Genomic DNA, 27,315 nt, shown 5'->3' on the forward strand with positions numbered 1-27,315 from the left:
TTCAATTGACTGATTTCCTTAGATGAACTGTAACTCGGTAACATATTTGAAATTGTTGCATGGTTGCGTTTATATTTTTATTCAGTATAATTAAAATAACTTTATCCACACCAAAGCACTTGAAGTTTGTCTAAAATATAAAGCTGTTTTAATGTAATATTGCGGTCGAGGAAGTTCTCTCCGTGTCTTTAAAGGAACTTGTCGTTCCAGATAACGCGCCAGGCTCCGCCCGGTCTGAGGCTCAGATCACATGAGTCAGAGTTTAGACCCAAGTCAGACTCAACTTTACAACACTGACGCGGCTGGGATTTGCAATGTGCGCTGTCACTCGTTTTTTTATGGAAAAATCTGAAAAACTTTCGAGGGTAAATCTGTGCAGTAATTTGACTTTAGCCAGGTAAAGGTTCAACTTTTTCTTTGTGTTTCTTTTTTTTGTGTGTAAAAGTTACAGATACAGTTGAGTAGATATGCGCGTTGTTATATTTTACAGTGTGTTCTCCCGAAACATCAGAAAGAAGTGTACAGTTGGTGGTGACTGCGATAGCTAACCCTGCTGCTGGGAGAACATAACTTCATCAGATTTACTTTTGGACTCACTTTGATTTAACTTTCGATGATCGAGGTTTCGAGTTTCGCTCTCCGAAAAACGTGATTTTTTTTGTCTCTTTGGGTTGAGTCTTTTTAAACATATTTTTTTCCTCGGGTAAATAGTTTTTTTGGATATTTTTTGTTGGAATAAACATGGATCCGAGCCAGCACAACCCCCCGGCCGGTCACCAGATAATCCACGTCCGTGGAGACTCCGAGACGGACCTGGAGGCCCTTTTCAACGCTGTTATGAACCCGAAAAATACCATCGTCCCCCCCTCCGTCCCTATGAGGATGAGAAAGCTTCCAGATTCCTTCTTCAAACCGCCAGAGCCAAAGTCCCACTCCAGACAAGTAAGACGAGAGAGACCACCCTCACACACAGCCCAGATACAAAGCCCCCAGACACTTCACCAACTATAAAGAGAACAATCCGTTGTGTTCTTTTACCCACGCATGTTACTAGTCGACTGTGTCCCAACACGGTCATTCCATTACATGAGAAGGTATCTTCTGTTGTCTAAATCAAGATGAATCAACTGAAACAGCTTCACTTTTTCAGGAGTTGTTGAATAGCTTTTTCTAAGTGTTAGGCATATTAACTAGTACTACCTACTACCTACCTATTACTACAGTTAATGTAAGTTATTCCAAACGTTTAAGGTACAGAGATATCTTATGCAGGCTTGATATAATGCAGTTTATTGTATTTCCGAAAAGTATTATTTAATTAATACACCAAGATGAACATAATATTCGTTTTAAGATTGATATAAAGTTGTTACGTTTGTAAATCGAGGAATGGACTGCAGCGTGAGGCCCTATGCTTGTAACAGGTCAGTTTAGTTAAACAATGCATGCCCTTTAATGTTAGTAAAAAGCTTAGGAAATCATGTGGTGGAATCACTCGTAGCCCATTTACACTTTTTAACCCTTTCGGTTTCTGATCTTTAATGAGTGAGTTGAGCCAACCGTGCGCATGCGCGGTTTGACGGTGGCATGGACGTGTCGGAGTATGCGCTTTCAGGACTTCCAGAGTTGTTGTCCCTGCTGCATCAGCCCTCTTGTCTTCTCCAGGCTTTTTAAACCGAGCAGTGAGACGAGGCCTTCTTGTTATCATAATGTTTGCTTCATTCAAGCTTATGAACAGAAAGTTTGCTCTTATTGCATGGAACAACAACCAATGTATTTCTTTATTAAACTCAACTCGTTATAAAACTTGACTATAATTAATTATATGAATGACTTTGAATAGTGCGGAACATGATTGAACAACATTTCATTAGGTGTTTTGTATGAAAACTTTCCATCAGCAATCTGGGTGACTCAAGTTAGTGAATCACTTTCCTGACTCCCCTCTCCTACTCTCCTCCTCTTCCCTGACTCCCCTCTCCTACTCTCCTCCTCTTCCCTGACTCCCCTCTCCTACTCCTCCTCTTCCCTGACTCCCCTCTCCTACTCTTCTCCTCTTCCCTGACTCCCCTCTCCTACTCTTCTCCTCTTCCCTGACTCCCTCTCCTACTCTTCTCCTCTTCCCTGACTCCCCTCTCCTACTCTTCTCCTCTTCCCTGACTCCCCTCTCCTACTCCTCCTCTTCCCTGACTCCCCTCTCCTACTCCTCCTCTTCCCTGACTCCCCTCTCCTACTCTTCTCCTCTTCCCTGACTCCCCTCTCCTACTCTTCTCCTCTTCCCTGACTCCCCTCTCCTACTCTCCTCCTCTTCCCTGACTCCCCTCTCCTACTCTCCTCCTCTTCCCTGACTCCCTCTCCTACTCTCCTCCTCTTCCTGACCTCTTCCCTGACTCTTCCCTGACTCCCCCTCCTACTCTCCTCCTCTTCCCTGACTCCCTCTCCTACTCTTCTCCTCTTCCCTGACTCCCCTCTCCTACTCTCCTCCTCTTCCCTGACTCCTCCTCTCCCTCTCCTCCTCTTCCCTGACTCCCCTCTCCTCCTCTTCCCTGACTCCCCTCTCCTCCTCTTCCCTGACTCCCTCTCCTCCTCTTCCCTGACTCTCCTCCTCTTCCCTGACTCCCCTCTCCTCCTCTTCCCTGACTCCCCTCTCCTCCTCTTCCCTGACTCCCCTCTCCTCCTCTTCCCTGACTCCCCTCTCCTCCTCTTCCCTGACTCCCCCTCCTCTTCCCTGACTCTCCCCTCTCCTCCTCCTCTTCCCTGACTCCCCTCTCCTCCTCTTCCCTGACTCCCCCTCCTCCTCTTCCCTGACTCCCCTCTCCTCCTCTTCCCTGACTCCCCTCTCCTCCTCCTCCTCTTCCCTGACTCTCCTCTTCCCTGACTCCCTCTCCTCCTCTTCCCTGACTCCCCTCCTCCTCTTCCCTGACTCCCCTCACCCCTCCTCCTCTTCCCTGACTCCCCTCACCCCTCCTCCTCTTCCCTGACTCCCCTCTTCCCTGACTCCCCTCCTCTTCCCTGACTCTCCTCCTCTTCCCTCCTCCTCTCCTCTTCCCTGACTCTCCTCACCCACTCCTCCTCTTCCCTGACTCCCCTCACCCACTCCTCCTCTTCCCTGACTCCCCACCCACTTCCCTCCTCCTCTTCCCTGACTCCCCTCTTCCCTGACTCCTCCTCTTCCCTGACTCCCTCACCCACTCCTCCTCTTCCCTGACTCCCCTCACCCACTCCTCCTCTTCCCTGACTCCCCTCACCCACTCCTCCTCTTCCCTGACTCCCCCTCCCTGACTCCCTCACCCACTCCTCCTCTTCCCTGACTCCCCTCACCCACTCCTCCTCTTCCCTGACTCCCCCCTCTCCTCCTCTTCCCTGACTCCCCTCACCCCTCCTCCTCTTCCCTGACTCTTCCCTCACCCACTCCTCCTCTTCCCTGACTCCCCCCTCACCCCTGACTCCCTCCTCTTCCCTGACTCCCCTCACCCACTCCTCCTCTTCCCTGACTCCCCTCACCCACTCCTCCTCTTCCCTGACTCCCCTCACCCACTCCTCCTCTTCCCTGACTCCCCTCTCCTACTCCTCCTCTCTCCGCCCAGACCAGCACAGACGCAGGTACAGCCGGTGCAATCGCCCCCCACCACGTGCGTGCCCACTCGTCCCCTGCCTCCCTACAGCTAGGGGCAGTGTCTCCCCTGTTGGGCATGGTCCCTGCTGGCGCTCCCCCATCGCACCTCCGACAGTCGTCTTATGAGATCCCAGAGGACATGCCCCTGCCCCCGGGCTGGGAGATGGCCAAGACCCCCTCTGGACAAAGATACTTCCTCAAGTAAGTTTAATAACAGAACCTTATGTATGTTAACTCTCTATACCTTTTTAATAATGCTATTATTAAGATCCAATAACAGCCCTATGGGCCCTGATCAAAGGTAGTGCACTTTTGAAACATATGTGCCTGGGGATCAGGTTACAGCAGGAACGTAGTGTCTGGGGATCAGGTTACAGCTGGAACATAGTGTCTGGGGATCAGGTTACAGCTGGAACATAGTGTCTGGGGATCAGGTTACAGCTGGAACATAGTGTCTGGGGATCAGGTTACAGCAGGAACGTAGTGTCTGGGGATCAGGTTACAGCTGGAACATAGTGTCTGGGGATCAGGTTACAGCTGGAACATAGTGTCTGGGGATCAGGTTACAGCTGGAACATAGTGTCTGGGGATCAGGTTACAGCTGGAACATAGTGTCTGGGGATCAGGTTACAGCTGGAACATAGTGTCTGGGGATCAGGTTACAGCAGGAACATAGTGTCTGGGGATCAGGTTACAGCTGGAACATAGTGTCTGGGGATCAGGTTACAGCTGGAACATAGTGTCTGGGGATCAGGTTACAGCTGGAACATAGTGTCTGGGGATCAGGTTACAGCTGGAACATAGTGTCTGGGGATCAGGTTACAGCTGGAACATAGTGTCTGGGGATCAGGTTACAGCTGGAACATAGTGTCTGGGGATCAGGTTACAGCAGGAACATAGTGTCTGGGGATCAGGTTACAGCTGGAACATAGTGTCTGGGGATCAGGTTACAGCTGGAACATAGTGTCTGGGGATCAGGTTACAGCTGGAACGTAGTGTCTGGGGATCAGGTTACAGCTGGAACGTAGTGTCTGGGGATCAGGTTACAGCTGGAACGTAATTTTATTTGTCACATACACATGGTTAGCAGATGTTAATGCGAGTGTAGCGAAATGCTTGTGCTTCTAGTTCCGACAATGCAGTAATAACCAACGAGTAATCTAACCCAACAGTTCCAAAACTACTGTCTTATACACAAGTGTAAAGGGATGAAGAATATGTACATAAAGATATATGAATGAGTGATGGTACAGAACGGCATAGGCAAGATGCAGTAGATGGTATAGAGTACAGTATATACATATGAGATGAGTAATGTAGGGTATGTAAACAAGATGCAGTAGATGGTATAGAGTACAGTATATACATATGAGATGAGTATTGTAGGGTATGTAAACAAGATACAGTAGATGGTATAGAGTACAGTATATACATATGAGATGAGTATTGTAGGGTATGTAAACAAGATGCAGTAGATGGTATAGAGTACAGTATATACATATGAGATGAGTATTGTAGGGTATGTAAACAAGATACAGTAGATGGTATAGAGTACAGTATATACATATGAGATGAGTATTGTAGGGTATGTAAACAAGATACAGTAGATGGTATAGAGTACAGTATATACATATGAGATGAGTAATGTAGGGTATGTAGGGTGTGTAAACAAGATGCAGTAGATGGTATAGAGTACAGTATATACATATGAGATGAGTAATGTAGGGTATGTAAACATTATATTAAGTGACATTGTTTAAAGTGGTGAGTGATACATGTATTACATGTATGGCAGCAGGCACTCAATGTTAGTGGTGGCTGTTTAACAGTCTGATGGAGACAGAAGCTGTTTAACAGTCTGATGGAGACAGAAGCTGTTTAACAGTCTGATGGAGATAGAAGCTGTTTAACAGTCTGATGGAGATAGAAGCTGTTTAACAGTCTGATGGAGACAGAAGCTGTTTAACAGTCTGATGGAGACAGAAGCTGTTTAACAGTCTGATGGAGACAGAAGCTGTTTAACAGTCTGATGGAGACAGAAGCTGTTTAACAGTCTGATGGAGACAGAAGCTGTTTAACAGTCTGATGGAGACAGAAGCTGTTTAACAGTCTGATGGAGACAGAAGCTGTTTAACAGTCTGATGGAGACAGAAGCTGTTTAACAGTCTGATGGAGACAGAAGCTGTTTAACAGTCTGATGGAGACAGAAGCTGTTTAACAGTCTGATGGAGATAGAAGCTGTTTAACAGTCTGATGGAGACAGAAGCTGTTTAACAGTCTGATGGCCTTGAGATTGAAGCTGTTTAACAGTCTGATGGAGACAGAAGCTGTTTAACAGTCTGATGGCCTTGAGATTGAAGCTGTTTAACAGTCTGATGGAGACAGAAGCTGTTTAACAGTCTGATGGGCCTTGAGACAGAAGCTGTTTAACAGTCTGATGGGCCTTGAGACAGAAGCTGTTTAACAGTCTGTCGGTCCCAGCTTTGATGCACCTGTTCTGACCTCGCCTTCTGGATGATAGCGGGGTGAACAGGCAGTGGCTCGGGTGGTTGATGTCCTTGATGATCTTTATGGCCTTCCTGTGACATCGGGTGGTGTAGGTGTCCTGGAGGGCAGGTAGTTTGCCCCTGGTGATTCGTTGTGCAGACCTCACTACCCTCTGGAGAGCCTTACGGTTGAGGGCGGTGCAGTTGCCGTACCAGGCGGTGATACAGCCCGACAGGATGCTCTTGATTGTGCCTCTGTAGAAGTTTTTGAGTGCTTTTGGTGACAAGCCGAATTTCTTCAGCCTCCTGAGGTTGAAGAGGCGCTGCTGCGCCTTCTTCACAACGCTGTCTGTGTGGGTGGACCAATTCAGTTTGTCCGTGATGTGTACGCCGAGGAACTTAAAACTTACTACCCTCTCCATTACTGTCCCATCGATGTGGATAAGGGGATGCTCCCTCTGCTGTTTCCTGAAGTCCACAATCATCTCGTTTGTTTTGTTGACGTTGAGTGTCAGGTTATTTTCCTGACAGCACACTCCGAGGGCCCTCACCTCCTCCCTGTAGGCCGTCTCGCTGTTGTTGGTAATCAAGCCTACCAAATCAAATCAAATCAAATTTATTTGTCACATACACATGGTTAGCAGATGTTAATGCGAGTGTAGCGAAATGCTTGTGCTTCTAGTTCCGACAATGCAGTAATAACGAACAAGTAATCTAACTAACAATTCCAAAAAAAAAACTACTGTCTTATACACAGTGTAAGGGGATAAAGAATATGTACATAAGGATATATGTTAACAGCCTCCTGAGGTTGAAGAGGCGCTGCTGCGCCTTCCTCACGATGCTGTCTGTGTGAGTGGACCAATTCAGTTTGTCTGTGATGTGTATGCCGAGGAACTTAAAACTTGCTACCCTCTCCACTACTGTTCCATCGATGTGGATGGGGGGGTGTTCCCTCTGCTGTTTCCTGAAGTCCACAATCATCTCCTTAGTTTTGTTGACGTTGAGTGTGAGGTTATTTTCCTGACACCACACTCCGAGGGCCCTCACCTCCTCCCTGTAGGCCGTCTCATCGTTGTTGGTAATCAAGCCTACCACTGTTGTGTCGTCCGCAAACTTGATGATTGAGTTGGAGGCGTGCATGGCCACGCAGTCGTGGGTGAACAGGGAGTACAGGAGAGGGCTCAGAACGCACCCTTGTGGGGCCCCAGTGTTGAGGATCAGCGGAGTGGAGATGTTGTTGCCTACCCTCACCACCTGGGGGCGGCCCGTCAGGAAGTCCAGTACCCAGTTGCACAGGGCGGGGTCGAGACCCAGGGTCTCGAGCTTGATTACGAGTTTGGAGGGTACTATGGTGTTAAATGCTGAGCTGTAGTCGTTGAACAGCATTCTCACATAGGTTGACCCCTAGTCCCTCTAGTACAACCACTATCCACTATATATAACTAGTTGACCCCCAGTCCCTCCAGTAAAGCCACTATATATCACTAGTTGACCCCAGTCCCTCCAGTAAAACCACTATATATCACTAGTTGACCCCCAGTCCCTCTAGTACAACCACTATATATCACTAGTTGACCCCCAGCCCCTCTAGTAAAACCACTATTCACTATATATCACTAGTTGACCCCAAATCCCTCTAGTAAAACCACTATCCACTATATATCACTAGTTGACCCCAGTCCCTCTAGTAAAACCACTATATATCCCTCATCACTCATCATCCCTACTGCCTCTGATCTGGAGGACTCACTAAACAGAGAACATCCCTGGTCATCCCTACTGCCTCTGATCTGGAGGACTCATTAAACAGAGAACATCCCTGGTCATCTCTACTGCCACTGATCTGGAGGATTCACTAAACAGAGAACATCCCTGGTCATCCCTACTGCCTCTGATCTGACAGACTCACTAAACAGAGAACATCCCTGGTCATCCCTACTGCCTCTGATCTGGAGGACTCACTAAACAGAGAACATCCCTGGTCATCCCTACTGCCTCTGATCTGACAGACTCACTAAACAGAGAACATCCCTGGTCATCCCTACTGCCTCTGATCTGGAGGACTCACTAAACAGAGAACATCCCTGGAGAGACTGAATGGTGATGTTGTAGCTTTACATCACTGGGGAGACTGAATGGTGATGTTGTAGCTTTACACCACTGGGGAGACTGAATGGTGATGTTGTAGCTTTACACCACTGGGGAGACTGAATGGTGATGTTGTAGCTTTACACCACTGGGGAGACTGAATGGTGATGTTGTAGCTTTACACCACTGGGGAGACTGAATGGTGATGTTGTGGCTTTTTGTGTTAGTTAACCCCAGCTATGTTTGCGGTCAACTCTCTCACAGGAAGCTGCTGTGGTTGGTCAACTACTTCCATAATCTCAGTAGGAGCATCTTGATGACTTCCTCTTTGTCCCTCATAGTCACGTTTGGCTTTTCTCTTTTCTGAAAAATAGAGAGAACCTGCAAAACTCTGGTGATTCACTCAGTTGACATCTTCAGAGTATGTTGATATTCTTCTCTACATGTATTTTTTCAGTAATGACATTTTTTGTCTCAGTGATATGTTACAGAATGTTATGACATAACAGAGGTTGTCGCCATGACACTTTTGGAGTACAGCGTTCCATGCTAGGCATGTTTGTGACCGTGTTACGGAGCTGGGCACCCTGAAAGCATTCTGTATCGGCCGCACATCAAAGTTGAGAGACACTCGATCTGAAATGAAAAGAGACCTCCTCAGCAGAGCTGCTGAAAAAACACTCCTATTTATAAACAGGGGTTGTCTGACCAACCCATGGTGGCAAGAAGAGAAGAGGGAGAGAGATGTAATAACAGAGTCAAAAAGAGAGAAAGTTGACGTTTCATTCAGGTGACAGACTGACTGCGGTCTTTTAGGATATGGTGTTTAAAACAGTTTAGTAGTCATCACATTTACTCATTCTGGATCTCCTTCAGCCGGCCTGCAGGGCCCCAAGTAGAGCCAGTTATCCCAGTGTGACCGTCCCCGGTGTGAACGTCCCCGGTGTGAACGTCCCCGGTGTGAACGTCCCCGGTGTGACCGTCCCCGGTGTGAACGTCCCCGGTGTGAACGTCCCCGGTGTGAACGTCCCAAATTACACCCTATATAGTGCACTACTTTTGACCAGAGCCCTAGTCCCTATATAGTGCACTACTTTTGACCAGAGCCCGATGGGCTATATATGGAATAGGGTGCCATTTGGGAGGTGACTCCAGTGACTCATAAAGCTGTGGTTGCTGCATGATGACCGGTTTGGAAGCAAGTTTCCCTTGTAGTTTCCTTCAGCCATGATGACCCTCTGGTTTGGAAGCAAGTTTCCCTTGTAGTTTCCTTCAGCCATGATGACCCTCTGGTTTGGAAGCAAGTTTCCCTTTTAGTTTCCTTCAGCCATGATGACCCTCTGGTTTGGAAGCAAGTTTCCCTTGTAGTTTCCTTCAGCCATGATGACCCTCTGGTTTGGAAGCAAGTTTCCCTTTTAGTTTCCTTCAGCCATGATGACCCTCTGGTTTGGAAGCAAGTTTCCCTTGTAGTTTCCTTCAGCCATGATGCCGCTCTGTGATGGCTGCCGTGGCAGGCAGCTTTGTGTCGATGGAGTTGAATGGACTCTGCCATGTGGAGCTCAGAAAGAAGAGGGAGGGAGAAAGAGAGAGGACTGGGTGAAGACTGGAGCAGCTCTAGGTCCAAAGTAGTGCACTATATAAGGAATAGGGTGCTCTAGGTCCAAAGTAGTGCACTATATAAGGAATAGGGTGCTCTGGTCCAAAGTAGTGCACTATATAGGGAATAGGGTGCTCTGGTCCAAAGTAGTGCACTTTATAGGGAATAGGGTGCTCTGGTCCAAAGTAGTGCACCACATAGGGAATAGGGTGCCATTTGAGACGTATTCTGATCTGCTGGCCCTCCCTTTGTCCCGACGGCCAGAGAGCAGAGAAACACTGAGCTGTATTCAGGCAGAGCAGAGGAAAGCAGAGCGCCTTGGCCCTGTGGAGTGGTGGAGGGAGGCTCATGTGAGCCGTCCCAAAATAGACAAATGCCTACGATGAAGTGTAAAGCAGTGGAGGCTGCTCAGAGGAGGAATGGGAGGACCATACTACTTCGTGAATATCATAACATTTTAAATAGTGAAAAATTAAAAAAACATTTTTGTATTAAAATATAGTACACTGAATGAAAATATAAATGCAACAGGTAAAGTGTTGGTCCCATCATGAGCTGAAATAAAAGATCCCAGAAATGTTCCATAGAAACAAAAAGCTTGTTTCTCTCAAATGTTTTACACATGTGTTTATATCCCTGTTAGTGAGCATTTCTCCTTTCCCAAGATAATCCATCCACCTGACAGGTGTGGCATATCAACAAGCTGATTAATCAGCATGATCATTACACAGGTGCACCTTGTGCTGGGGACAATATAAGGCCACTCTTAAATTAGCAGTTTTGTCACACAACACAATGCCACAGATGTCTCAAGTTGAGGGAGCGTGCAATTGGCATGCTGACTGCAGGAATGTCCACCAGAGCTGTTGCCAGAGAATTGAATGTTAATTTCTCTACCATAAGCTGCCCCCATCCCATTTTAGAGAATTTGGCAGTACACCAGCAGACCACGTGTAACCATGCCAGCCTAGGACCTCCACATCTGGCTTCCTCACCTGTGGGATAGTCTGAGGCCAGCCATCTGGACAGCTGATGAAACTGGGATTGCACAACTGAAGAATTTCTGCACAAACTGTCAGAAACCGTCTCAGGGAGGCTCACCTTCGATGGCCACCGGCACGCTGGAGAAGTGTGCTCTTCACGGATGAATCCCGGTTAAAACTGTACCAGGCAGATGGCAGACCGCGTGTATTGTGTCGCGGGGTTTGATGATGTCAATGTTGGGAACCCATGGTGGCAGTGGGACTATGGACAACAAACACACATTTTATTAATGGTAATTGTAATGCACAGAGATACCGTGATGAGATCCTGAGGCCCATTGTCGTGCCAATCATCGGTCTCCATCACCTCATGTTTCAGCATACTGACTGGTTTTCTGATCTACGTCCCTACCCTTTTTTTTAAAGGTATCTGTGACCAACAGATGCATATCTGTATTCCCAGTCATATGTGAAATCCATAGATTAGGACCTTATGAATTTATTTCAATTGGCTTATTTCCTTATTTATTTATTTATTTTTTACCTTTATTTAACTAGGCAAGTCAGTTAAGAACAAATTCTCATTTACAATGACGGCCTAGGAACAGTGGGTTAACTGCCTGTTCTGGGGCAGAATGACAGATTTGTACCTTGTCAGCTCAGGGGTTTAAACCTGCAACCTTCCGGTTACTAGTCCAACGCTCTAACCACTAGGCTACCCTGCCGCCCCAAAATGAACTGTAAGTCAGTGATATCTTTGAAATGATTACATGTTGCAGATTTTTCTTCTTAGTTTAGCTAACTAAGTTTAGCATACTTAGCTAGCTAGCTAGCCTACTCAACAATCTCACTCAGAGTGGAATGCTGTTTATGTTAGCTACCTGGCTATCCAACACTGGAACTCTTCCAAGTCAAGGTAAGCTTTCCGTTTTATTTATGTATTGCCACCGGGGCCCACCGGTGTAAGTGCTAAACTGCTTGCTGTATGTTGTACTTTTTCATTGTACACATGGGATTGGATTTTGGGTTTACTAAAGCGTTAGTTCTAGTTTGGTGACTATAACGTTAATATGGTGACAACGATGTAGATTGTGTAGCGGTTAGCGGTTATGATATGAAGGTTTGGCTTGGAGAGGTTTTTTTCCCCTGGTCATAGACAGCTGTTGTGTTGTGCACTAAAGTCCACAAGCAAAAGTGAGAGGAGATGCGAGAAGGAATTATACAAGGAGCAAAGTGATGATGCTGTATGTGGCTGCTATAAAAGGGAACTGTGATCAGGGGTGTATTCATTCCACCTATTATTTTGCTAAACGTTTCTTAAACAGAATGAAACGGGGATGGACTTAACTGAATTTGTTCAATAAATACTCTCGTGTTAGTTGCAAACACAACTGTTTGTTCTAATGACACTAGATCAGCTAGATGCAGGGAAGAGTGTGCAAGTTGGTATTGAATGTGTCACTGCCTGTCACCTTGACTACTTGGCTCCTATTTGTCTCGCGACTTGTGCACCTATGTTGTAATCTTTCATTCCTAGGTTGTATCAACCTCATGATGGGTACAGGGGAACATTCTAGTATCATGTAGTAGCCTAAACCTGTCGCTGTTACATTGAACTGGGTGAATGGAATATGAATGAGAGTCATCCAATATGTTGTAATAGAAATAAGGACATTGCTCATTTAAAAAAGAAAAAAATGGTCTTCCCTAATCTTAAACGGCACCGATCTCCACTGGTGTAAAGAGAGGGGCGAGAGGGGACAACACGGACGTCTCCTTTTAATTGACTGACTGGTTTGTTTTTGTAGCTAGGAGATAAACACATGGACTTTGTATTTAGTTGAATTAGATGTTATAGAAGATATAGTAAGTTCTAAGTAGTGTTATTATTTGACTAGATACTGCACGAGTCCCAAATGGTTCCCTAAGTTGTGCATACTGGTCAAAAGTAGTGCACTATGTAGGGAATAGGGTACCCTGGTCTAAAGTAGTGCACTACGTAGGGAATAGGGCACCATTTTGGAAGCAACCTAGGGCTCTTACAGCAACAGAACACTGAGAACAGACAGCATTGACTATAGTTTTGTCACAGTTTGGTTCTGTCAGCGGGGGATGTAGTTGTATTTGCTGAATGAGTGATAGTGAGTGAGCAGTCTCCTGCCTCTTGTTCCGAGTTTGTCTTGCTGGTTTCATTATAAACCCCACAGCAGTCCTGAGGGGGGGAGAGGAAGAGAGAGACAAAATTACCTAAGAAAATTAACAACAATGACATGGTTTTTATGAAGAATGCAAAAAACCTAAGAAGGGAATTGAGAAACTTATCAAAACCTCAGAAACCCAGAACCTGAGCCTTCATTATGGTGAATCACTAAAACAATACAGAAATACAGTAAGAAAAAAGAAGGAACAGCACGTCAGAAATCAGCTCAATGGAATTGAAGAATCCATAGAATCTAACCACTTCTGGGAAAATTGGAAAACTCTAAACAAACAACAACACAAAGATCTATTCAAAATGGAGATGTATGGATAAACCACTTCTCCAGTCTGATTGGCTCTACAACAAAGAACAAACAGCTAATACATACACATGATCAATTACACATCTTAGAATCAATTATTAAAGACGACCAGAACCCACTGGATTCTCCAATTACATTGAATGAACTACAGGATAAAATACAAACCCTCCAACCCAAAGAGGCCTGTGGTGTTGATGGTATCCTCAATGAAATGATAAAATATACAGACCACAAATTTCAATTGGCTAAACTTGAACGTTTTAACATCATCCTCAGCTCTGGCATCTTCCCCAATATTTTTACCCAAGGTCTGATCTCCACAAAAGTGGAAACAAATTCAACCCCAATAACTACCAATAACTACTGTGGGATATGCATCAACAGCAACCTTGGGAAAAATCCTCTGCATTATCATTAACAGCAGACTCGTACATTTCCTCAGTGAAAACAATATACGAGCAAATGAGCAAATACCTGACCACTGTGACTGACCCAACATTAAGGAAGGCTTTGACTATGTACAGACTCAGTGAGCATAGCCTTGCTATTGAGAAAGGCCGCCGTAGGCAGACATGGCTCTCAAGAGAAGACAGACTATGTGCACACTGCCCACAAAATGAGGTGGAAACTGAGCTGCACTTCCTAACCTCCTGCCCAATGTATGACCATATTAGAGAGACATATTTCCCTCAGATTACACAGATCCACAAAGAATTCAACAACAAACCCAATTTTGATAAACTCCCATATCTACAGGGTGAAATACCACAGCAGCAAGATTTGTGACCTGTTGCTATATATATATATCTATATATGACATTTGCAATGTCTTTATTGTTTTGAAACTTCTGTATGTGTAATGTTTACTGTTAATTGTATTGTTTATTTCACTTTTGCATATTATCTATATTGGGTGAAATACCACAGTGTGACATCACAGCAGCTCGATGTGACCTGTTGCCACGAGAAAAGGTCAACCAGTGAAGAACAAACAGCATTGTAAATACAACCCATATTTATGTTTATTTATTTTCCCCTGAGATGGGAGAGCACAGGGTGAGGGGAGATGGGAGAGCACAGGGTGAGGGGAGATGGGAGAGCACAGGGTGAGGGGAGATGGGAGAGCACAGGGTGAGGGGAGATGGGAGAGCACGGGGTGAGGGGAGAGCACGGGGTGAGGGGAGATGGGAGAGCACAGGGTGAGGGGAGATGGGAGAGCACAGGGTGAGGGGAGATGGGAGAGCACAGGGTGAGGGGAGATGGGAGAGCACAGGGTGAGGGGAGATGAGGGGGGAGAGCACTGGGTGGGGTGAGGGGAGAGCACGGGGTGAGGGGAGATGGGAGAGCACGGGGTGAGGGGAGAGCACGGGGTGAGGGGAGAGCACGGGGTGAGGGGAGATGGGAGAGCACGGGGTGAGGGGAGATGGGAGAGCACAGGGTGAGGGGAGAGCACGGGGTGAGGGGAGAGCACGGGGTGAGGGGAGAGCACGGGGTGAGGGGAGATGGGAGAGCACGGGGTGAGGGGAGATGGGAGAGCACAGGGTGAGGGGAGATGGGAGAGCACGGATCACGGGGTGAGGGGAGAGGGGAGATGGGAGAGCACGGGGTGAGGGGAGAGCACGGGGTGAGGGGGAGATGGGGGTGACGGGGGAGAGCACGGGGTGAGGGGAGGGGAGATGGGAGAGCACGGGGTGAGGGGGAGATGGGAGAGCACTGGGTGAGGGGAGATGGGAGAGCACGGAGTGAGGGGAGATGGGAGAGCACGGAGTGAGGGGAGAGCACGGGGTGAGGGGAGAGCACGGGGTGAGGGGAGAGCACGGGGTGAGCACGGGGTGAGGGGAGATGGGAGAGCACGGGGGGGTGAGGGGAGAGCACGGGGTGAGGGGAGAGCACGGGGTGAGGGGAGAGCACGGGGTGAGGGGAGATGGGAGAGCACGGGGTGAGGGGAGATGGGAGAGCACGGGGAGATGGGAGAGCACGGGATGAGGGGAGATGGGAGAGCACGGAGTGAGGGGGGAGATGGGAGAGCACGGGTTGAGGGGGGCACGGGTTGGGGAGAGCACGGGTGAGGGGAGAGCACGGGGTGAGGGGAGAGCACGGGGGAGGGGAGACGGGGTGAGGGAGAGCACGGGGGAGAGCACGGGGGAGGGGAGACGGGGTGAGGGGGAGAGCACAGGGGGGAGGGGAGACGGGAGAGCACAGGGGAGGGAGATGGTAGAGCACAGGGGAGGGGAGACGGGAGAGCACAGGGGAGGGTCAGAGGAAGGCCCCGCATACCGGAACGCCAAGTCTAGGAACAAAACCCTACTGAACAGCTTCTACCCCCAAGCCATCAGACAATTAATCAAATGGCCACCCGGACTATTTACATTTACACACTGACTATGTACTGGTACCCCCTGTATATAATCTCCACATTGACTCTGTACCGTAATACCCTGTATATAGTCTCCACACTGACTCTGTACCGTAATACCCTGTATATAGTCTCCACACTGACTCTGTACTGGTACCCCCCTGTATATAGTCTCCACATTGACTCTGTACCGTAATACCCTGTATATAGTCTCCACACTGACTCTGTACTGGTACCCCCCTGTATATAGCCTCCACATTGACTCTGTACCGGTACCCCCTGTATATAGCCTCCACATTGACTCTGTACCGGTACCCCCTGTATATAGCCTCCACACTGACTCTGTACTGGTACCCCCTGTATATAGCCTCCACATTGACTCTGTACCGGTACCCCCTGTATATAGCCTCCACATTGACTCTGTACCGGTACCCCCTGTATATAGCCTCCACATTGACTCTGTACTGGTACCCCCTGTATATAGTCTCCACATTGACTCTGTACTGTAACACCCTGTATATAGTCTCCACATTGACTCTGTACCGTAATACCCTGTATATAGTCTCCACATTGACTCTGTACCGGTACCCCCTGTATATAGCCTCCACACGGACTCTGTACCGGCACCCCCTGTATATAGCCTCCACATTGACTCTGTACCGGTACCCCCTGTATATAGCCTCCACACTGACTCTGTACTGGTACCCCTGTATATAGCCTCCACATTGACTCTGTACCGGTACCCCCTGTATATAGCCTCCACATTGACTCTGTACCGGTACCCCTGTATATAGCCTCCACATTGACTCTGTACTGGTACCCCTGTATATAGTCTCCACATTGACTCTGTACTGTAACACCCTGTATATAGTCTCCACATTGACTCTGTACCGTAATACCCTGTATATAGCCTCCACATTGACTCTGTACCGGTACCCCCTGTATGTAGCCTCCACATTGACTCTGTACCGGTACCCCCTGTATATAGCCTCCACATTGACTCTGTACTGGTACCCCCTGTATATAGTCTCCACATTGACTCTGTACCGTAACACCCTCTATATAGCCTCCACATTGACTCTGAACCCCCTGTATATAGTCTCCACATTGACTCTGAACCCCCTGTATATAGTCTCCACATTGACTCTGTACTGTAACACCCTGTATATAGTCTCCACATTGACTCTGTACCGTAACACCCTGTATATAGCCTCCACATTGAGGGGGCAGGGCAGGGGGTGGGCAGGGCAGGGGGCAGGGCAGGACAGACATTGGGGGCAGGGCAGGGGGTGGGCAGGGCAGGGGGCAGGGCAGGGGAGGTGGCGTCACCTTGTTTGGTGGTGGGATGGGGGCAGGGTGGAGGTGGGATCGAGGGTCACTCTGGGCTTTCAGGACTAGGGTGGAGAAGGGGGGCAGGGCTGGCTAGCAGGCCACACCAGGGGTAGACGTGGTGGTGGGGGGCAGGGCTGGCTAGCAGGCCACACCAGGGGTAGACGTGGTGGTGGGGGGCAGGGTCATAAACTAATGAAGGATTCTAAATGAGCTGCTCTACTGGAATAGAAGGGCTAATCAATGCTTCCTCTGACTTATTAAATGCAGCCTACAGGGATCTACTCTCCATGGGAAACCTATGGGAAGCCCTGGGTCACCTCCCAAATGGCACCCTATTCCCTACATACTGCACTACTTGTGACCCCCCCCCCATAGGAGCACTACATAGGGAATAGGGTGCCATTTGGGACACACAGGGTTTAAAGGAGTGTAAGGCTTGGAGGGTGCAGCTATTCTGTGATCCCACCCAGGGGTCAAACAACTGCCTTCTGATTGGAGACACATAGTCCATTTTACATTTCAAAAATCAAGTAATACATGCTGGTTTTGAACCATGCTGGTCTGGTGTAGAGTGTAGACAATGGGTTCTGACTAATATAAGCTGTTTCTAAGCATTGTTAGGCTACTTTGTGGTCTGGTGTAGAGCGTAGACAATGGGTTCTGACTTATATAAGCTTATATGACCTGCCTCATTCACCTCTTCATTTATGACCTGCCTCATTGACCTCTTCATTTATGACCTGCCTCATTCACCTCTTCATTTATGACCTGCCTCATTCACCTGGTTTTGAACCATGCTGGTCTGGTGTAGAGTGTAGACAATCTTCATTTATGACCTGCCTCATTCACCTCTTCATTTATGACCTGCCTCATTCACCTCTTCATTTATGACCTGCCTCATTCACCTCTTCATTTATGACCTACCTCTTCATTTATGACCTGCCTCATTCACATCTTCATTTATGACCTGCCTCATTCACATCTTCATTTATGACCTGCCTCATTCACATCTTCATTTATGACCTGCCTCATTCACATCTTCACTTATGACCTGCCTCATTCACATCTTCATTTATGACCTGCCTCATTCACATCTTCATTTATGACCTGCCTCATTCACATCTTCATTTATGACCTGCCTCATTCACATCTTCACTTATGACCTGCCTCATTCACATCTTCACTTATGACCTGCCTCATTCACATCTTCACTTATGACCTGCCTCATTCACATCTTCACTTATGACCTGCCTCATTCACATCTTCATTTATGACCTGCCTCATTCACATCTTCATTTATGACCTGCCTCATTCACATCTTCATTTATGACCTGCCTCATTCACCTCTTCTCCTGGCTCAACTTCTAGTCTCTATGTAGGGTGTCCTCCCACACTGCTCACAGTGGGTTCTGATTTATATAAGCTTATATGACCTGCCTCATTCACCTCTTCTCCTGGCTCAACTTCTAGTCTCTATGTAGGGTGTCCTCCCACACTGCTCACAGTGGGTTCTGACTTATATAAGCTTATATGACCTGCCTCATTCACCTCTTCTCCTGGCTCAACTTCTAGTCTCTATGTAGGGTGTCCTCCCACACTGCTCACAGTGGGTTCTGACTTATATAAGCTTATATGACCTGCCTCATTCACCTCTTCTCCTGGCTCAACTTCTAGTCTCTATGTAGGGTGTCCTCCCACACTGCTCACAGTGGGTGAAAACGTGTGGATTTGAATTGCACTTCCTTATGTTATAAAATACTTTTTACCAAGACAATGTGCTGAATCGTTATAGCTAAAGTTGGGTTTCATAGTCTAATGCATTCAGTGGCATGTATTGATGGATGCTAAGGGAAGCCAGTCTTTGCCAAAAAATGTACAAAAATAACAAATACTTAGTTTCATCATTTTCCTTCATTTCGCAAGAGGCTGAAATGTATCTCACAGGAGAAATCATCAGAGGGAGATAAACAGGGCCCCTCTGTTTCTCTGTCTGTAGACCGTCTATTTGATACTGTCTGGCCCAAACTAGTAGGACATTGTTGCCACCCGTAGCAGTTGAAGGAAGGGAAGCCAGCGAGCGTCTGGCCTCCCTTGACAAACAAAAAAAAATCACCTTATTACCTTATTACCTATCACCTTTTTAAAAATTAGCCAATCAGAGTTGAGCTAAACTGCGCGAGCTCAACTGTGAATGGTCCTGGCACACCAAAAAATGTAAAAAGTGTCAATGGAAGCCATCTTGGATTTGGCTTCACTTCTATCAAATCCTATTGAGAGCATACGTCATTGATTGCACACAGCCTAGTTGACAGAAGGTCATTTCATACGGCATTGATTTCTTTGGCCTTTAGTCACCCTAATCTGTGCGGTGAAGCATGGTGGTGGCATAATCAAGCTGCGGGGATGTTTTTCAGCGGCAGGGACTGGGAGACTAGTTTGGATTGAGGGAAAGATGAACTGAGCAAAGTACAGAGAGATCCTTGATGAAAACCTGCTCCAGAGCGGTCTGGACCTCAGACTGCGGTGAAGGTTCCCCTTCCAACAGGACAACGACCTGCACAAAATAGATCATAATCATGAATATTGCACTTGTACTTTCTTCTCCAACACTGCTATGGCATTATTTAAACCAAATTGAACATGTTTCATTATTTATTTGAAACTAAATAGATTTTTAGTTATGTATTATATTAAGGTAAAATAAAAGTGTTCATTCAGTATTGTTGTAATTGTCATTATATATATATATATTCAAAAATCGGTTGATTTAATCGATATCAGTTTTTTTTGGTCCTCCAATAATCGGTATTGGAATCGCTGGTGAAAAACCATAATGGGTCGACCTCTACTTATAATTCACTGTATCACATTTCTAGTGGTCAGAAGTACACATACAGTAAGTTGACTGTGCCTTTATAAACAGCTTGGAAAATTCCAGAAAATGATATCATGGCTTTAGAAGCTTCTGATAGGTTAACTGACATAATTTGAGTCCATTGGAGGTGTACCTGTGGCTGTATTTCAAGGCCTACCTTCAAACTCAGTTCCTCTTTGCTTGACATCATGGGAAAATCTAAAGAAATCAGCCAAGACCTCAGAAAAAATTTGTAGACCTCCACAAGTCTGGTTGATCCTTGGGAGCAATTTCCAAATGACTGAAGGTACCACGTTCATCTGTACAAACAATAGTATGCAAGTATAAACACCATGGGGGACACAGTCATCATACCGCTCAGGAAGGAGACGCGTTCTGTCTCCTATAGATTAACGTACTTTGGTGAGAAAAGTGCAAATATATCCCAGAACAACAGCAAAGGACCTTGTGAAGATGCTGGAGGAAACAGGTACAAAGTATCTATATCCACAGTTAAATGAGTCCTATATCGAAATAACCAGAAAGGCCACTCAGCAAGGAAGAAGCCACTGCTACAAAACTGCCTTAAAAAAGCCAGACTACGGTTTGCAAATGCACATGGGGACAAAGATCGTACTTGGAGAAATGTCCTCTGGTCTGATTAAACAAAAATAGAACTGTTTGACCATAATGTCCATCGTTATGTTTGGAGGGAAAAGGGGGAGGCTTGCAAGCCGAAGAACACCATCTCAACTGTGAAGCACGGGGTGGCAGCATCATGTTGTGGGGGTGGCAGCATCATGTTGTGGGGGTGGCAGCATCATGTTGTGGGGGGGGGTGGGGGTGGCAGCATCATGTTGTGTTGGGGGTGGCAGCATCATGTTGTGGGGGTGGCAGCATCATGTTGCGTGGGTGCTTTGCTGCAGGAGGGACTTGTACATTTCCCCCTGGAAGTCAGGGCCCTGCATGTCCGGTCGGTGCTCCCCAATTATTAGTTTAGATAGCTGGCCTCATGACTAACTACCCATGTAAAAGTTGTTAACTGACTTTTATATATATATTTTTTATGTTACGTTTAACCTTTATTTAAGTAGTCTTTTATAATTTTCAATGACGGCCTCTACTCCCAGGCCTCTACTCCCAGGCCTCTACTCCCTGGCCTCTACTCCCTGGCCTCTACTCCCTGGCCTAACCCGGATGACGCTGGGCCAATTGTGTGCCGCCCTATGGGACTCCCAATCACGGCCAGTCTGTAGTGACTCCTCTAGCACTGAGATGCAGTGCCTCAGACCGCTGAACCAGGGTCTGTAGTGACGCTCCTGGCACTGAGATGCAGTGCCTCAGACCGCTGAACCAGGGTCTGTAGTGACGCTCCTGGCACTGAGATGCAGGGCCTCAGACCGCTGAACCAGGGTCTGTAGTGACTCCTCTAGCACTGAGATGCAGTGCCTCAGATTTGAACCAGGGTCTGTAGTGACGCTCCTGGCACTGAGATGCAGGGCCTCAGACCGCTGAACCAGGGTCTGTAGTGACTCCTCTAGCACTGAGATGCAGTGCCTCAGACCGCTGAACCAGGGTCACAGTGACTCCTCTAGCACTGAGATGCAGTGCCTCAGACCGCTGAACCAGGGTCTGTAGTGACGCTCCTGGCACTGAGATGCAGGGCCTCAGACCGCTGAACCAGGGTCTGTAGTGACTCCTCTAGCACTGAGATGCAGTGCCTCAGACCGCTGAACCAGGGTCTGTAGTGACGCTCCTGGCACTGAGATGCAGGGCCTCAGACCGCTGAACCAGGGTCTGTAGTGACTCCTCTAGCACTGAGATGCAGTGCCTCAGACCGCTGAACCAGGGTCTGTAGTGACGCTCCTGGCACTGAGATGCAGTGCCTCAGACCGCTGCGCCACTCGGTAAGCCGCTATTTGAGTGACTGATATGACAAGAGAAACTACTGGTGTATTCTAGTATACTCACAATAGTAAGTTCACTGGGACCGGTTCCCCAAGTGGATGGGGGCCCCCTAGTGGACCGGGGGCCCTAAGTGACCATTCATGTTGCTTAGGCCTGGGGCTGGTCCTGCATACAATACAACTTCATTTGTCCATTTGTTACAACACACACACAGGTTAGCTATTTATAAAGCATTTAGCAATAATGAATTTACTTATTATTGAAATAGGGAAAATGATTAATGAACTTTTCTATTTTAGTGATTTTGAAATGTATTAAACCGTGCAGGTTGAAGTGTTTGCCTTGGCTCTGTGTGAATGAGGCCTCATTTGGAGCAGGTTTGTGTTTGTCATACTTTAGGTTTATTGACCACTCCACAGACACACACAGACACGCAAACACAGATCCTCTGTACACAAATGGGACTGTGGGAAAGCCAGAGCTATGTTTACCAAAATCCTGATGTAGGTAATGCCTTCCTGCCTGCCTGCCTGCCTACCTCTCTGCCTGCCTGCCTGCCTGCCTCTCTGCCTGCCTGCCTGCCTGCCTGCCTACCTCTCTGCCTGCCTGCCTACCTCTCTGCCTGCCTGCCTGCCTACCTCTCTGCCTGCCTGCCTGCCTACCTACCTCTGCCTGCCTGCCTGCCTACCTCTCTGCCTGCCTGCCTGCCTACCTCTCTGCCTGCCTGCCTGCCTACCTCTCTTCCTGCCTGCCTGCCTGCCTGCCTACCCTCTGCCTGCCTGCCTGCCTACCTCTCTGCCTGCCTGCCTGCCTGCCTCTCTGCCTGCCTGCCTGCCTACCTCTCTGCCTGCCTGCCTGCCTACCTCTCTGCCTGCCTACCTCTCTGCCTGCCTGCCTGCCTACCTACCTCTGCCTGCCTGCCTGCCTACCCCTCTGCCTGCCTGCCTGCCTACCTCTGCCTGCCTGCCTGCCTACCTCTCTGCCTGCCTGCCTGCCTGCCTACCTCTCTGCCTACCTCTCTGCCTGCCTGCCTACCTCTCTGCCTGCCTGCCTGCCTTCCTGCCTACCTCTCTGCCTGCCTGCCTTCCTCTCTGCCTGCCTGCCTGCCTACCTCTCTGCCTGCCTGCCTGCCTACCTCTCTGCCTGCCTGCCTACCTACCTCTCTGCCTGCCTGCCTACCTCTCTGCCTGCCTGCCTACCTCTCTGCCTGCCTTCCTCTCTGCCTGCCTTCCTCTCTGCCTGCCTGCCTGCCTTCCTCTCTGCCTGCCTGCCTGCCTACCTCTCTGCCTGCCTACCTCTCTGCCTGCCTACCTCTCTGCCTGCCTTCCTCTCTGCCTGCCTTCCTCTCTGCCTGCCTTCCTCTCTGCCTGCCTGCCTGCCTTCCTCTCTGCCTGCCTGCCTGCCTTCCTTTCTGCCTGCCTGCCTTCCTCTCTGCCTGCCTGCCTGCCTGCCTTCCTCTCTGCCTGCCTGCCTTCCTCTCTGCCTGCCTGCCTTCCTCTCTGCCTGCCTGGGAGCCTCCTCTGCCTGCCTGCCTGCCTACCTCTCTGCCTGCCTGCTAGTCAAGCCTGTTTCAGTAGACTAGCCGAGCCTGGGAGCGGTCCCTGTTTCAGTAGACTAGCCGAGCCTGGGAGCGGTCCCTGTTTCAGTAGACTAGCCGAGCCTGGGAGCGGTCCCTGTTTCAGTAGACTAGCCGAGCCTGGGAGCGGTCCCTGTTTCAGTAGACTAGCCGAGCCTGGGAGCGGTCCCTGTTTCAGTAGACTAGCCGAGCCTGGGAGCGGTCCCTGTTTCAGTAGACTAGCCGAGCCTGGGACCGGTCCCTGTTTCAGTAGACTAGCCGAGCCTGGGACCGGTCCCTGTTTCAGTTGAAGGTCTTTATTGTCATGGTAACATGTTAACGTTGCCAAAGTGAAAAAGATAATACACAATAAAAAATGAGCTGCAAACATTCCAAAAGAATAAAGACAAATGTCCTATTATGTATATTATATATACAGTGTTATAATGATGTGAAAATAATTAAAGTATTCAAAGGAAAATAAAATAAATAAACATAAATATGGGTTGTATTTACAATGTTCTTCACTGGTTGACCTTTTCTCGTGGCAACAGGTCACACACCTTGCTGCTGTGATGAAACACTGTGGAATTTCACCCAGTAGATATTGGAGTTTATCACATTTGGGTTTGTTTTCGAACTCTTTGTGGGTCTGTCTAATCTGAGAGAAATACTGTATGTGTCTCTAATATGGTCATACAATTAGGAGGTTAGGAAGTGCAGCTCAGTTTCCACCTCATTGTGTGGGCTGTGTGCACATAGCCTGTCTTCTCCTGAGAGCCAGGTCTGCCTTTGGCAGCCTTTCTCAATAGCAAGGCAATCCTCACTAGGTCTGTAAATAGTCCAAGCTTTCCTTAAATGTTGGGTCAGTCACAGTGCTCAGGTATTCTGCCACTGTGTACTCTCTGTTTAGGGCCAAATAGCATTCTAGTTTGCGCTGTTATTTTGTTAATTCTTTCCAATGTGTCAAATAATTATATTTTTGTTTTCTCAAGATTTGGTTGGGTCAAATTGTGTTGCTGTCCTGAGGCTCAGTGGGGTGTGTTTGTGTTTGAGACCAAGGACCAGCTTGCTTAGGGGACTCTTCTCCAGGTTCATCTCTCTGTAGGTGATGGTTTTGTTGTGGAAGTTTTGGGAATCGCTTCCTTTGAGGTGGTTGTAGAATTTAACAGCTCTTTTCTGGATTTTGATAATTAGCTGGTATAGGCCTTATTTTCTTTCTTGCTCGCTTTCTTTCTTAGGGAGGTCTAATCAGACTGACCACCTCTTCCTTTCCCGGTATGCCTGACTGGACTCTACATCAGCAGGACATCATCAAGAGAGATTACTGGCCCAATCCATGTGACCCTACTGTGACTTTAAGTTTCTCTTTGTTGGGGTGGAGGGGCTCATATCAGCAGGCAGGCTCACTAATGAAGCAACTCATTCCAAAAACATTCTCTGACTGATCTGTCCCCCATCTCTGACATCAGTTCTTAACTATCTGGAACCTCTTCTGTTTTACATATGACAACAATACTCACTTTGTCCATTTTTGGTAACTTTTTTAAATGATTTTTTTCATCACTTTTTGGGATTTAAATATTTGTCCACTCATTTTTTTGTCACTTTTTCATTTATGTCTACACATGTAGAATCCTTTTTACCATTACTATTGACTACTTCAAATCAAAGTTTGTCACGTGAAACCTAATACAGTGAAATGCAGGCCCAAAGCAACAGTGCAATTTTTAAGTAACAAATAGGTATTAGGTGAACAATAGATAAGTACAGAAAGAAAAACCAACAATGAAAATTACAGTAGGGGTTATGTACAGTAGGGGTTATGTACAGTAGGGGTTATGTACAGTAGGGGTTATGTACCGTAGAGGGGTTATGTACCGTAGAGGGGTTATGTACCGTAGAGGGGTTATGTACCGTAGAGGGGTTATGTACAGGCACCGGTTAGTCTGGCTAACTAATAATAATAACAGTAGCGAGGTTATATACAGTAGAGAGGCTATATACAGGCGCCGGTTAGTCTGGCTAATAGAGGTAGTATGTACATGAATGTATAGTTAAATTGACTATGCATATAAGATAAACAGAGTGGCAGCAGCGTAAAAAGAGGGGTTGGGGGGGGGACACAATGCAGATAGTCCGGGTAACCATTTGTTCAGGAGTCTTATGGCTTGGGGGTAGAAGCTGTTGAGAAGCCTTTTGGTCCTAGACTTGGTGCTCCGGTACCGCTTGCCATGCGGTAGTAGAGAGAACAGTCTATGACTGGGGTGACTGGGGTCTTTGACAATTTTTTAGGGCCTTCCTCTGACACCGCCTGGTGTAGAGGTCCTGGATGGCAGGCAGCTTTGCCCCAGTGATGTACTGGGTCGTACTCACTACCCTCTGTAGTGCCTTACAATCAGAGGCCGAGCAGTTGCCATACCAAGCAGTGATGCAACCAGTCAGGATAGAGCCTTTTGAGGATCTGAGGACCCATGCCAAATCTGACCACCTCCCTATAGGCTGTCTCGTCATTATCGGTGATCAGGCCTACCAATGTTGTGTCGTCAGCAAACTTAATGATGGTGTTGGAGTCGTGCTTGGCTACGCAGTCGTGGGTGAACAGGGAGTACAGAAGGGGACTGAGCACACACCCCTGAGGGGCCTCTGTGTTGAGGATCAGCGTGGCAGACATTTTGTTACCTACCCTTACCACCTGGGGGTGGCCCGTCAGGAAGTCCAGGATCCAGTTGCAGAGGGAGGTGTTTAGTCCCAGGTTACTTAGCTTAGTGATGAGCTTTGTGGGCACTATGGTGTTGAACTCTGAGCTGTAGTCAATGAACAGCATTCTCACATAGATGTTCCTTTTGTCCAGGTGGGAAAGGGCAGTGTGGAGTGCAATAGAGATTGCATCATCTGTGGATCTGTTTTGGGTGGTATGCAAATTGGAGTGGGTCTAGGGTTTCTGGGATAATGGTGTTGATGTGAGCCATGACCAGCCTTTCAAAGTACTTCATGGCTACAGATGTGAGTGCCACGGATCTGAAGTCATTTAGGCAGGTTACCATAGTGTTCTTGGGCACAGGGACTATGGTGGTCTGCTTGAAAGATGTTGGTATTACAGACTCGGACAGGGAGAGGTTGAAAATGTCAGTGAAGACACTTGCCAGTTGGTCAGTGAATGCTCGGAGTCCATCCTGGTAATCCTTTGTCTGGCCCCATGGCCTGAGTGAATCTCTGACCTGTTTAAAGGTCTTACTCCAGAAGCTCTTTGATCACACATCCGGAACAGCTGATGCTGCATGCCGCTGTCCTGAAATCCAGAAGCTCTTTGTCTAATCCGAGGTGAGTGATCTCTGTCCTGATATCCAGAAGCTCTTTGTCTAATCCGAGGTGAGTGATGAAAGCGGCAGCTGTCCTGATATCCAGAAGCTCTTTGTCTAATCCAAGGTGAGTGATCGCTGTCCTGAAATCCAGAAGCTCTTTGTCTAATCCGAGGTGAGTGATCGCTGTCCTGATATCCAGAAGCTCTTTGTCTAATCCAGGGTGAGTGATCACTGTCCTGATATCCAGAAGCTCTTTGTCTAATCCAGGGTGAGTGATCGCTGTCCTGATATCCAGAAGCTCTTAGCCTAATCCGAGGTGAGTGATCACTGTCCTGAAATCCAGAAGCTCTTAGCCTAATCCGAGGTGAGTGATCGCTGTCCTGAAATCCAGAAGCTCTTTGTCTAATCCGAGGTGAGTGATCGCTGTCCTGATATCCAGAAGCTCTTTGTCTAATCCAGGGTGAGTGATCACTGTCCTGATATCCAGAAGCTCTTTGTCTAATCCAGGGTGAGTGATCACTGTCCTGAAATCCAGAAGCTCTTAGCCTAATCCGAGGTGAGTGATCGCTGTCCTGATATCCAGAAGCTCTTTGTCTAATCCGAGGTGAGTGATCGCTGTCCTGATATCCAGAAGCTCTTTGTCTAACCCGAGGTGAGTGATCGCTGTCCTGATATCCAGAAGCTCTTTGTCTAATCCGAGGTGAGTGATC

At 47.7% G+C, this 27,315-nt stretch overlaps 1 protein-coding gene across 1 annotated transcript in view; it reads left to right on the forward strand.

Moving 5' to 3' along the window:
- The first annotated feature begins 260 nt into the window (after nt 1–260).
- yap1 (Yes1 associated transcriptional regulator) overlaps nt 261–27,315 on the forward strand; it is a 173,500-nt gene continuing 146,445 nt past the window's right edge. Inside the window, exons 1-2 of the mRNA XM_042296541.1 lie at nt 261–942; nt 3,588–3,817. Of these exons, the coding sequence (XP_042152475.1) occupies nt 742–942; nt 3,588–3,817 (431 nt within the window). The 5' untranslated portion in view covers nt 261–741. The remainder of the gene's footprint in view (nt 943–3,587; nt 3,818–27,315) is intronic.

The sequence above is a fragment of the Oncorhynchus tshawytscha genome, linkage group LG13 (genome assembly GCF_018296145.1).
Source record: "Oncorhynchus tshawytscha isolate Ot180627B linkage group LG13, Otsh_v2.0, whole genome shotgun sequence".
NCBI lineage: Eukaryota > Metazoa > Chordata > Actinopteri > Salmoniformes > Salmonidae > Oncorhynchus > Oncorhynchus tshawytscha.